At 55.8% G+C, this 13,319-nt stretch overlaps 2 protein-coding genes across 2 annotated transcripts; both read left to right on the forward strand.

Moving 5' to 3' along the window:
• Positions 1-127: 127 nt before the first annotated feature.
• LOC141734708 (protein S100-A12-like) lies at positions 128-1,700 on the forward strand. Its single transcript, XM_074566787.1, has 3 exons — positions 128-134; positions 879-1,107; positions 1,536-1,700. Exons 2-3 carry the CDS (start codon positions 907-909, stop codon positions 1,698-1,700), a joined length of 366 nt encoding a protein of 121 aa, XP_074422888.1. The 5' UTR covers positions 128-134; positions 879-906.
• Positions 1,701-5,426: 3,726 nt separating this feature from the next.
• On the forward strand, positions 5,427-7,305 carry LOC141734546 (protein MRP-126-like). Its single transcript, XM_074566406.1, has 3 exons — positions 5,427-5,550; positions 6,176-6,334; positions 6,967-7,305. Exons 1-3 carry the CDS (start codon positions 5,542-5,544, stop codon positions 7,150-7,152), a joined length of 354 nt encoding a protein of 117 aa, XP_074422507.1. The 5' UTR covers positions 5,427-5,541; the 3' UTR covers positions 7,153-7,305.
• Positions 7,306-13,319: the final 6,014 nt, after the last annotated feature.

Raw genomic sequence — 13,319 nt, forward strand, 5'->3', positions numbered from 1 at the left:
CTCAAGCTGTTGCTTGCAGCAGGTGTGTCACTGCCTCTGATGAAAGAGGACCTCAGACATGTATAAAAGGTCTTCCCGGGCGCTCGGATCACTGCGACAGACCCATCCTCTGCAAACCCTTCTCAGAGACAAGGGTAAGTGACACTGCAATGGTTCTTGCAGGAAATAAGATGAGGGAGAAGCGATTCTGAATACGGCACTGCATGCCGTACCTGTTTTACTCCAGGGTGACGCTTTCTACTCAGGGCAGGGTGGGAGAGAGTATAAATTTGTGGCATTTCTGTGCCATCTTCAGTGGAGGTGTCATTGTTTCTGCCAGCAAGGAGAGCACCCTTTGGGGGTGCCACCTGCAACAGGGGCACTCAGCAGAGAAGTCTCCATCCTCAGTGTCTGGTGAAAAGGTTTTGCAGCCCAAAGAGGGGAGGGAAATTCACAGAGAGAGGAAGAGGAGGAGGAGGTGGTCAGGCAGAGGCTGCAATGGAGCCCAGACCTGAACTGTGCTCCCTGCCTTAAAGCCATCCTTGCTGTTGGGGGCACAGTACATATATGTGACTCCAGCCTGATGGGTTTAATTTGCCTGAAAGATGCCCCCGGGTCAGTAAGAACAAGCTGCTTCTTGGGCAAAACTAAAATTGGATGTTGGTTGGGCAATGCCATAAAACGGTGACATTCCTAGAACCACTTATTACCTGCTGAGCCCCGAGGAGCCGCCGAGCGCCCCTGGGCATGCTGGGCACTGCTGGCTTGCTCAGCCCCAGCCAGACACGGCTCCTGGTGTAGACCTGCAGCCCAATTTGGGGGCCAAGAGCACGGCGTGGGGGTCGTGGTTTTTTTCTTGTTTTTGATGCATCTCATGGCTTTGAGATTTCTCCACACAGTTTCTGCAGGTACCTCAAGAGCTCAGCCATGTCTGCAGGCACCCAGGCCACAACCACCCATCATGAGACTCGTCAGTTCCCTGGGAACTGCACAATGGAGATGGTCCTGAAGACCATTGTGGAAGTCTACCACCGTTACAGCACCCGGGAGGGCGACTTCGACCTCCTCAACTTCAACGACTTCAATACGCTGCTGACTGAGCAGGCACCGACCTTCCTCCAAGCTTGTGTGAGCGCCACAGGAGCTGTGTTGTGCTCCCCAGAGGGATGCTCTCCTCGGGGGATCGTGGCGGGGGGAAGAGGCTGAGGTTGCCTCCAGGGATGCTCCTGGGGAAGCGGGGTGCAGTCCCTACCAAGGGCTGTGGTCCATGGGGTGGGTGGGTTTCTGTGATCAGATCCCACATGCTGCAGGACCATCCACACTCAACCCTCCTGCCGCTGCAGGGGTATGGAGCAGCCAAAGGGGTTTGGGACAAAAGCCTGTCCATCTGGGGTTTTAATTAGGGGTTAACTGCAAGGTAGGAGAGGGTGACAACGACCCTGCAGCTTCTAAGCTCTTCTCAGAGCACGAAAGAGTAAAGCTGGCTTGGTTTCTACCAGTGGGTGTGCAGCCCAGGGCGGGGCCACGTTAACACATGTCCTGTCCCCCAATTTCAGGGCAGGAACAATTGCGACTATCTGAAGAAGCTCTTCGAAGAGACAGACTTGAATAAGGACAAAGAGCTGACTTTCGAGGAGTTCGCCATCGTCTTGGCCAAGCTGACCAACGACGCCCACCAACTCATCCACAAGGAAGACCGCTGTACACCAGACAAGGACTGAGTCCCAACGCATGAAAAACTCAGAGGGGGGTTGCTTATAGGAATTGGGCTCTGGCTGCTTTCTGTCTGCTTGGATCACTCATGCTTGTGAGACAATAAAGCGTTACTTGAAGTTCACTGAGTCCTTCCTCTCTCAGCACTCCCTTTTGCATCCATCTCACAGGTGGGGAGGGTGGGCACCAACAAGGTCTGGCTGGAGCTGTGGGGTAAAGCCTTCCCTAATTGAGGGAATCAAAAAACCCACCAAGGGAGAGGCTTATGATCAAGACGTGATGAGTGGGCAAGAGCTGTATCGCTCGGTGCCTGGCCCGAGCTGAGCTGGTGGGCGAGGAAGGTATTAATGGTCAGAAGTCCAGCCCAAGACACTGCCTGAGCTCTGCAAGGGCTTTAACCATCACCTGCAGCATACAGCAGTCATATTAACAGTTTTTCTCTTGGAGGGGAAGTTTTCTGCATAGTCTGGGAAGAGCAGAGCCAGCCTAGCTTGGGGGTGCACCTCCTGTTTTGCCCATCCTCATCCAGCTTTTTCCCCTCGGCTGTGCCAAGCACATCCTCTGGATGCGGAATCACCCGTGAGCAGGAAAAATGCATTAATACCCATGACAACTGCAGTTCGCAACAGAACAGCCTTTACCACAAGAACGAGCCCGGGTGCTCTTAGGGGAAAAAAAAAAAAATTACACACAAGAGTCACTATCTGTATATATAGCTTCTAGTCCATGGGGAATTCTGAGATTTAAAATTTTCTCCCTAAATCCCAATGAAAACTCTGATTTCAGAATTTTCCCACACAGACGAGTCATCCGGAGCGCTCCCTCCCAACCCTGCTGAATCACTTGCTACCCAGCCAAGAAGAAACTCCCGCATGGTTTCCGTCTTGGAGTTTTCCACTGGCAAAAATACTCCCACCAAAACCCTGAAGGGCTCCAACAGGGCACAAGGATCTTGTCCCTGCCTAAGTCATCTGGTAGATGTCTTGCAGCACAAACAAACCATTTCTGGGCACTAAATACGCTGTGATCCAGCTCTTTTCCTCACCAAACGCTCGGGTAGCATCACCCCGCGGGGCTGAGCCGGCAGCTGCCCCAGCGTGAGCGACAGCGACGCTTTTCACGTTGCAGCACAGGCAGAGAAGTGCAATGGCCAGATTCAGCCCTACAACCTGCCAGAGCTCCGGGAGGGCTCGGAAAGGGGCCGGAACCACGCAGCAGTTGTGCCGTGCCCGCGTGGGCAGCGGAGCTGGCTCTCAGCTCCCTTTGGGCAGGACCAAGGTGGTGCCCTGCTGAGCAGCTGAGTTTGCAGCTGTTGGATATGGCCGAGACATACACAAAAGCTTTTTTGGCTCGAGCTAAAGGACTGGGAAATCCTTTTCGCTGCAGCTGCGGGGTGGGAAAACCTCTAGGCTGCCCCACCTCCTGCGGTGACTGCTCATGCTGGGCCGCAGCCAGAGCATCGCTGGTCTGGTGATGCTCAAAGGTGCTCAGGAGCCAGGGCTCAGAGCGCGGCCCCCAGCTTCCCCGAGCTAAAACCACATCTAGCAACCAGAACATACGTCCTGTCTTGATGCTAGGCTAAAACCTGCTGTGAAACATGACAAACCACACAGTGACAAACCCTGCCGTGCCCTCTTCCCGCATCAGCCAGACGCTTGCCCATAAATGTATATTTTGAAAGAGTTTTGCAACGATTGTCGAGCACAGGGTGCCCTGGCAGGGCTCAGATCCCCAGGGCACAACCCACCGCAGCCACCTCAAACCAGATCTTTCACTGATGATGGCTATGGGGCCGCTTGCGTGCCACCCGATGCCTTCTTCCCACTCCTTCCCCCCTGCAGCTCCAGCAAGCAGGCGCTTGCTCAACCCTGGTGGCCTTGGGGCCAGGATTGCGGCTTGCTGCCGCCACTTCAGCGTGGCTTACAGGCATGGCTGGACAGGGAGGCTCCCCCTGCAAGGAGACTCGCAGAGACAGGCAAGAAGTTGTGCTAGCATGTGTTTCTGCAACCCTAAGTGTTACCCTGGTCATCTCAGTGGCTGCACTGGCATTTAAAAACCAAATCATGGAATGTTTCGGGTTGGAAGGGACCTTAAAGATCACCCCGTGCCACCCCCTGCCCTGGGCAGGGAGACCTCCCACCAGCCCAGGTTGCTCCAAGCCCCGTCCAACCTGGCCTTGAACCCCTCCAGGGATGGGGCAGCCACAGCTTCTCTGGGCAACCTGCGCCAGGGGCTCACCACCCTCACAGCCAAGAATTCCTTCCTCACATCTCGTCTCAATCTCCCCTCTTCCAGTGGAAAACCCTTCCCCCTCATCCCATGGCTCCCCTCCCTGCTCCAGAGTCCCTCCCAAGCCTTCCTGGAGCCCCTTGAGGGACTGGAAGGGGCTCCAAGGTCTCCGCGGAGCCTTCTCTTCTCCAGGCTGAACCCCCCCAGCTCTCTCAGCCTGTCCCCACAGCAGAGGGGCTCCAGCCCTCCCAACATCTCCAGGGCCTCCTCTGGGCCTGGGGTCTCATCCCTGCTGCCTGGTGGGCACATCTGAGGGTCTAGCCACCATCCCTCTGTGGAAACCCCCTGCCCATCCCACACCCTTGCTCTTCCCTACCTCCAGGATGATAAAGTGACCAAAAGTACGGTTTTGTGAAATTGCTACAAAACTGCAACTGAGCGGATGGTCCCCGACACCCTGTTGTGAAACGCCCCGGCCCTTCTCCAGCTGTTTTGTGCATCAAAGCACTCCTGTTGTGAAACGCCGTGAGGGCTGGAGTCCGGGTGGGCATCGTGTGTGGACCAGGGCTGTGTCCTCAAGCATCCCCCCTGACGGTGCTGCCCCACATCAGCTCCTCTGGAGCTTGCCCCAGGCCCATCCACGGCCCCATTTTGACCTCCACTTTGTGTCTGAGATTAGCATCGTGTTTGGCAGGTTAAACAAACCCCCAAAGAAGCCAGCTGAATCAGCAGGCAGAGCATTTTAATGAAGCAGCACTGGAAAATCTTGTTTTACTCCTCATCTGAGCTGCTCTGAGCCTCTCCGACACAGAAACACACACACACAAAAAATGAAGCCGCAAAGTGAGGACACAGTCCTAAAGAGTAAACATACACCATCCAGCCACACCTGGTCTCCACAGCTTAGAGCATACCTTGGGTGGGGAAAAACCACTCTTGGCACAGGCTGTTGCTAACCTGAAGAGATGAAATGAGGCTCCTGGAGCCCCGCCAGTTTGGGAACCCACCCCATATTATTTGGCTTTCATAGGGCTGCTTGCAGGGGATGGTCCCCCAGTGTTGGGACCCAGGGGCAACCCCGGGCTTGCCACGTGAAGCAGTGGGATGCTCCTGGGTGCACAGGACCATGCGGTGCTTGCGTGCACCAAGTCTGCAAGGATGGGGGTGCTACAGGGCCAAGCAGCGCTGGAGAAGTGCAGGCCACGATGCTGTGAGTCCCCTTTGCCTCGTGGTGTCTTTTCATGCCCCTACAGCGGGGAGTAAAACAGGTGGAACTGAAGAATCTGAGGGGAATGGGTTTCTGTCTATTGTTGACGGAGAATGGCAGCCCCAACAGCCAGGTGAAGGGGGTGAGGGCACACGGCCATGCCCTAGCAACCTCCCTGCCACCCAGCCAGAGTACGTGACACAGACCTTGCGGGAAAAGCCACAGAGACCCCTTTTAAGGAACTACCCTAGAGCCTTAAGCAATGCACATGTCATGAAGATGGACTGGAATTGGATGAAACAAGGACATTTCACAACCGGTGGAGTGGCGCAGCAGGGCAGCCAGGCTATAAGAGGTGTTACGCTCAGGACCAGACCTGCTCCAGCCCGAGTGGATCTCGTTACTTCGTCAAGATGAGCAAGGCAAGTCCAATGGTGACTTGGGCATCTAAGGTCTCCATGCTCTTTTCCAGGTGCCGGTTGGGCCATCGGAGGTGCAAGGACCCTTGAGGACCCTCTCCTCACCGTGCGTGCTGCCATCAGTGGCTGGCAGAAGATAACCGTCTCTGCCCAGGCTCATCCAAGTGGAACCCACCAGGAGAGATGTCTCCTCCTGGAAGAGGTTCCCCACAGCATGGTCCCACCACCGGGGGGGCTCCTGGACATCAGATCTCATACTCTGTATCTCTATGGAGGTTTTTTTTCAGTGCAACCAGCTATTTTGGGAGCCTTGCTCCAACAGTGCCTGGCTTACAGAAGGCACATTTTTTGTGGGGGAAAAAAATCAGCTCTCAGCTATTATTTGTAGTTGCAGATCTCAGAGCAGAAACAAAGACTGCAACCCCTTTCTGCCTCCTTTGGCTTATAGATAAGAAAAAACTCGAAACAGCTGAAATTTATCCTCAAAAAAAGGATGACTGAACAAAGCCAGGCTGTGTCCTCATCTGGTGTGATCGGGTGGCTGTACCGGAGCCTCGCTGGTTTACATCAGACTTTCCCCATCTATTGCGGCTCCTGACATTATTCAGTGCCGTCTTTTCTCTTCCAGACCCCCCAGGCCCAGGAGCAGCTCTCTGAGCTGGAGAAGGCCATGGATGTCATCATTGATGTCTTCCACCAGTACTCGAGACGGGAGGGGGACAGAGACACCCTGACCAAGAATGAGCTGAAGCTCCTCATCGAGAAGCAGCTTGTGAACTACCTGAGGGTGAGTGGAGTTTCTCAGGACCCACATGGGGAGGGAGCAGGGCTGGACTCCGTTGCCTGAATACCCCCAGGGGCTGCCTTCACCCCCTTCCCACTCTGCTCTCCTGCCCCGACCCTCCCTGTCCAACCGCCACTTTCCAAACATGCTCCATAAAGCGAGATCAAGGTCTGGGTGAACCTGCAGCCGGGTATTTACCCTCATCACCTTCTCTGCAAACAATCAGGGTCACATTGCCCAAGAGCTCCTTTGCCGTCTAGGACTGATGATGTCAGAAACATCAGGCAAAAAGACCCCTTCCCGCCCCCCCCCCCCCCCCCCCCAAACTCACTTTCCTAAAGCAGAAGATAAAGTTTTTAACCCAACACCCTAAAGGAGAGGTTTGTGGCTGACAGGACACTGCTGCCTTCATGGGTCTCCATGTTCACGGTGTCCTTGCAGTGATGCTCTCCAACTGCTTCATCACCATGGGTGAACCATTGCTGCACCCAAAGCAATGGGTGATGATGGCATGGGGCTGGAGCCACACGCAGCACCACACTGCAGGGGACCTGGCAACCGTGAGGGTCCCAGAGAGGCTGGGGGACAGCTGTGAGTGACAGGACTTTGCCCTCACCCTGTCCCTTCCTCCGCAGCACGTGAGAAACAAGGCCACCATTGACCAAATCATGAAGGACCTCGATACCAACAGAGACGCGCAGATCTGCTTCAGCGAGGTGATGTTGCTCATCACCCGCGTGACCATCGCCACCCACGAACACCTCCACGACGTTGAGGACCAGCAGCAGCAGCAGAAACAGCAGCACCAACACCACCACTGAGGCGGGCGGCCGTCCCCAGCCAAAGGCAGCCACGCAGTGCTCACAGCTTTCTCCCTTCCCTCCTCCTCTGCCCACCTCCCTCCTCCTTTCCTTCCTTCAAGTTTGATGGTTTTTGCTGCCCAATAAAGATTTGCCCTGAGGCTGTCAAAGCTCTTCTGTGTGTCTGCGTGGGTTTTCCTCCAGGCAAGTCTTGCACCTCGCTCTCTCCACCTTGGAGACAGGTTCTCAAGGGTGAAGTGGACACCTGGGGAGAGGGGGGTTCATCGCAGCGGGTGCTCACAGTGCTCCGTACATTATAATGTCCTCCATAGGTCAGGGAAGACAGTATAATTCTACAGGTCTTTGCATTTCCAACTAGAAAAGAAAAAAAAAGAAGCCTGTTTTGGCCTGAAAACACTCTGCAGGTCTCCTAGGACTGAGCTGCGGTGGTAGGCAAGAGCTGGAAGGAAGGATGGGGGTGGATAAGCACTCTTCCGTGGAGGAGCACCCTTTTTCAGGCACTTTTGCTCTGCAGGGCCCTGGCATGGGGCTGGAAGGGTGCTGGGGGGTGGATGCACGTAATTTTAGTGCTACAGCCAGCAGCGAGGTCTGACTGCCGGGTTTTGTGTGGACAAGAAGCAAGAAGAACTCCAGCTCCTCACTTAGAGCATCCTGAGTTTGCACCGAGGAGGTGTCCCTCATTAGCAGGCTTTCATAACGAGCTTTCCAGAGTGGGTGGCTGGAAATGCCTACAATGCTGCTGAGCATCGTGCACACTCAGAGCCTGGCTACGGATTTGCAAACATCTCTTAGAAGTGGGGGCAGGGGGGAAAAAAGGAACAGTTGTGATTTCCTAAGGGTGAGTCAAAGCCCTGAAATCGCCCTGCTCTGCTGGAGGAACCCGCCACGAGCTTCCCCAAACCAGCAGCACTGAAGCAAGCCCCCGGGTAACACAAGACTGCCGCAAGTTTGCTTCACCGCTGCTGGCCAGGTTGCTTCAGCTTCCTTCGGTGTCAGTTTTGACATCCCAAGTGTCAGACACCTTCTTACAAGGTAAGAAATCTGCTGCAGGGACTGGCATCCACTCAGCTCTGCCTGAGCCAGTGCAGGGTGGCAGGTCCCCTCTGGAGCCAGATCTTGGACCCAAGACTCAATCCCGCACCCCAAAATGAGTCGTGCACCCCAAAATGAGTTGTGCATCCCGTCCTGCAGCACTTCAGGGTCTCTGGAGCAGGTATGAGGCCCAGGGGACAGAGTGGGGCTCATCCTTTGCCACCACCCTGCCAGGACAGAAGCACACCACCTCCAAAACCCGAGCTCCTTCCCAGGGCTGTCCCATAAGAATCACAGAATTGTTTTGGTTGGAAGAGACCTTTAAGATAGAGTCCAATCATTAACCCAGCACGACCAAGTTACCACTAACCCACATCCCTCAGCACCATGTCTGCTTGGCTTTTAAAAACCTCCAGGGATGGAGACTCCACCACTGCCCTGAGCAGCCTGGTCCAACACTTGGCAACCCTTTTGGTGAAGAAATTTTTCTCAATGTCCATCCTAAACCTCCCCTCACACAATTTGAGGCCGTTTCCTCTTGTCCTATCACCGTTACTTGGGAAAAGAGACCGATAAGGGGATGCCCAGCTTTTGGGACAAGGTTGGTTTGGGTCCCGTGTGCAGCAGATGAGCTTCTCAGGAGCTCAGCACCCTGCCTGTGGGTGCTGAGCCCTTCTGTTCTCTGCAGCAGAGAGGTCTCCCTGCACAGGGGCCAAACGCACAAATCTGGGTGCTGGGGAGCACTCACAAACCACCCTGATACCTTCCCCCAGGGTCCAGGCAGGAACCAGCCTCTTCAGCGGTGCAGATGCAACAGGATATTTGCCAACCCAGCAGGACTTAGAATCATAGAATGGTTCGGGTTGTAAGGGACCTTAAAGATCATCTAGTTCCAACCCCCCTGCCGTGGGCAGGGACACCTCCCACTAGATCAGGTTGCTCAGAGCCCCATCCAGCCTGGCCTTAAAAACTTCCAGGGATGGAGCTTCCACCACCTCTGTGGGCAACCCATTCCAGTCTCTCACCACCCTCATGGTGAAGAGCTTCTTCGTAACATCCAGTCTGAATCGTCCCACTAGTTTTAATCCATTCCCTCTAGTCCTACCATTACCCAACATCCTAAGAAATCCCTCACCAGCTTTCTTGTAGGCCCCCTTTAGATACTGGTAGGCCACTATAAGGTCTCCTCAGAGCCTTCTTTTCTCCAGACTGAACAACCCCAACTCTCTCAGTCTGTCCTCATAGGAGAGCTGCTCCAGCCCTCTGATCGTCCTTGTGGCCTTTCCCTGGACACGTTCCAGCACCCCTGAAAGCCAGGGTGCAGGACAGGACTCCTATTGTGTCACCCACTGGGGCCGTTGGACCATCACACTGGAGGCGATGAGGAACAAGCCACCACACACCCTGAGCGTGGCAGGACTGGGACACCAAAGCCACGACATGAGCAAGCTGAGGCAATCGCCAGGTCCTCCCGTAATAGCAGAGCGGTCCCCAAAATCCATACGCATCCTTTCACCCCAACAGAACCTGCAGCTCCCAAACAGACGATCCATCAAAGCGACGCAAGGGAGAAAGTGTTGGATCCACCCCATGCTGCAGAGGCATGCAGATGGGCAAGGTGCTCCTCTACCCTTGGCCACGCTGTCTGGGGATGGGGACGGCACCGGGGTTCCTCCAGCCTTGCTGCCCCAAGAGCAGCTCTCCAGCAGCACCAAGCAGGTGGTGTGCAGCACCCCCCCGGTTATGAAGCCGGATTCGACCTTTGCAAGCGGAGAACCAGGCAGTCTGCGGCAGGTTCCTGCTGCCACCTGGTGGCATGTGCCACCGAGGCTGCTGGGGTGGCCACCAGCCCTGGAGCCGCCCGGGGAAGCCCGCAGTCCTGCCCTGCTCCCCAGGGCTGCACCCTGGCCCATTGATTGCGGGCAGAGCCCTGTCCTGTGACCCCCCATCTCCATCACAACCCCTATTTCTACACCGCAGAGCTGTTTTCAATAAGTAGGATTACTCCGATTTATGTGTCAGGAACAAAAACGGAATTTTTGGGCTAAGCTGGCATCACAAGGACGTGCACTGACTTGCAAACACCCAAAACTCCTCTCTCACACCCCTCTGCTCAAGCTACCAGGCAGTTTTCCTGGTAAGGGCTCCTTTCTTGCTCAACGTTGCCACACCAGCTCCTCTTACCTGGGTCCTGCGAGGAGCAGGAGAAGGGAGAAGCACCACAGTTCCTCCAGGGTACGGCTCAAAGCAGCAGGCAAAGGGTGGATGCAGATAAATGCCAAATCCTCCTCCTTTCCCTCTTTGGGGAGGGGTGGGTGGGTTTGTACCCTGCATCCCAATCCCTGAGCTTTGCCCTGGTGAGGTACAATGCCATCAGCCCATATTCACACCCTTCTGAGGGTCCCAGCCTACACCCCAGCTAAGGGCTATGTCTCCCCCGACTGCCACCCTGTCCTGTTGCATCAAAACAGCCTTGGGGTGGCCCCACCAGCTCCTCGCACTGCTGATCCCCTCCCAAAGCTCCCAAGCTGGAGAAAAAAGACTGAAGCCCCCCCAGGGCTGGGTTTTATAAATGATTGTAACGAGGGGATGCGATCCAGCTGGGGCTGAGCTGTGCCTCCCAGCTGGGAGCCAGCCCAGCCCCAGTGTTCCCATCCTGCCTGGTCCCCCTGCCCACCACGGACCCTCTGCACCCACTGCTGACCCCCTCCCCCTGCTGCAGACACCCTTTGCTCCCCCCCAGACCCCTCAGTGTGGGGTCAGCAGCCGGGTGGCTGACACAAAAGGGTTGCGCAATGCCCAGCCCTGCGGCAGCTGGGGACTGGGATGCATCGTGCGCGTCCCTTTCGTTATCAGTCTAGACACGCTGATAAGGATGAGCCATGGTGGGGTAAAACTGGTCGGTCCTGGGCCGCCAGTGAGGCCAGTGGCCAGGAGTTGACGTGCTGTCGTGGGCAAACCTGTGCCCAGAGCCCAGGAAAACCATCCCTGATGCTGCTGCGGATGGGGACGTGCCGCCACGGGATGGCACCGTGGTGGCAGCAGGCTGGGAGGGAGTAACCGGCGGAAGGGACCGTCTCAGAGTGATTCAGAGCAATTTTCCTCCTAATTCCACTCATTCCCCGGGCGGATGTGTACTAATCGGGGCGGCAGCAGTAGAGGGAGGATTGTGGCAGTTTTAGGTGCCATTGCCGTGCATTGACCTCCCATCCTCCTTCGCAAGCGCTTCTTGCCCGGTCCTGTGGCTTCCACACCGCTGTGCCTGGCCACCCCCCAGCATCCCCAGTCCTGGGGTCCATCCTGCACCTGGGCATGCACCGTCTCCATGGCAGAGCCACAGTCTCCCGAGACCCTTCAAACAGAGATAGGGAAGCCTTAAATCCTGAGTACCCGGCCATCTGGATGACTCCAGCCCACGGGAAAACACTCTGTGTGTCCATCAAGGGCATGGCCGGGAGCAGCAGGAGCTCCAGCTCATGGGAGAGACGCTGTGGGGATGTTGCTCTCTCTGTGGGGTTCATGCTAAGCAACATGGCAAGGCTACCCCAAAAGATTAAGGGGCAAATTGGGCTGCTGTCTATGCCCAGCTGCCTGGCCATCCCACATACAGCCCTGGAGCGAATCCCCCAGGGCTGTGGCTCTCCGGAAAACTCCAGCTCCCAGGGACCGTAAGCTGCAAGAGCAGCCACTGGGCTGATCCCGCTTCCACCGAAAGCATCCATGTGCCGGGCAGCCCTTGCTGTGGAGGGCCTGCAGCGACTTGCTTGCCTCTCGCCTCACTGTGCCAAGGTAAAATTTAGCTCCAGACCATGGTCTGCATCTCATTTCCAACCCACTTAATTGCAGAGACATCTTGTGCTGCGCTGGCGGTGTCAGCAGCGGTATGTGGGCGGCACAGGTTGGCTCCAGCAACCCCTCCTCTCCCAAAAACGCTGCTACGAACCCGGCCCTGCCAACACCGCCTGGGAAGATTGATGCAGAGCATGATCTCATCTCGCTTCGTACCGTATCTGGCAATCTTGGGACGGTGCCTGAGCCCTTAATGAAAGCTGGCACACCCTTCATAGCAGGGATGGCTTGTTACACCCCCTTTCCAGGTGAGCAAACCTGGGGTCATTGACTTCTGCGAGACCACACAGAGAATCGGCTGAGAGCCAGGCGTCCTGCCCTGGCCGCCTCACTGCAGCATCCCCACAGCCGCTGTCCTGTGCCTTGTTCTTTCCCTGGGAGCCCTTGGGAGCCCCTGGGAGCATGGCTCGATTTGCTCCGTCGGGGCTGAAATACAGCCTGGCACTGAGGCCACGCTGCTGGGACACGCTTCTGTCCTTGTCCCATGGGGATTTTACGGTTCTCTGGTTCCATGAGATGTGTAGTAAGTGACTTTCCCACGAGAGGGAGCTCATGACCCCGTTGGCCATGGCCAACCGCGGCTGTCGTCACCAGGCGTCCCCGCACCGCCGTCGTTCTTGGGAGCAGGAGCTCAGCGCTCCTTCTCGCTCGCAAAGGAAACCACAGCTCCGCTGCCGTTGTCCCAGCTGGGCAAACGTGAATGTGCCCAGTGGCAGCCCATACGAGACATGTGGGACGGCCTCAAAAATAAGATTAAAACCACCTTTTCCGCTGCAAAGTTATTTTGTCTGTGACATTTTCTAAGCTTCGGCATTGCAAAGCCCCACGAACTCACAAGTCACCTTGGTCGTAAAGGGAAAAAAACACAACCTTTTGGGAGAAGCTAGATGCAAACTTCCATACATGAAGAGAAAAAAACCTTTTGGGAGAAGCTAAATGCAAACTTCCATATATGAAGAGAAAGAAATCATTGGGGGAGAAGCTAAATGCAAACTTCCATATATGAAGAGAACTTCTGGCTAGCTTTTTTGTTGACCCAAGGAGGTGACTCCAGTGCAAACCCCTGCATTCCCTGCTGGGATCGCAGAGGAGCACCCGCGGAGAGCGGAGCTGCGCGCTGACCTACATATGTCTTTCCCAGGTGTGCTGGTAAACATCCTCGCCAGGGGAAGGCTAATGAGGGAGGCTCCCTGGGAAGCACAGCAATGCAGAGAGGCAGCCAGAGAACAGGACTGACCGGAAGAAATCCTCACCCTCCACCCACTCCCCGGCAGCCTGGCAAGGAG

Source organism: Larus michahellis, chromosome 24, assembly GCF_964199755.1.
Source record: "Larus michahellis chromosome 24, bLarMic1.1, whole genome shotgun sequence".
NCBI classification, from domain to species: domain Eukaryota; kingdom Metazoa; phylum Chordata; class Aves; order Charadriiformes; family Laridae; genus Larus; species Larus michahellis.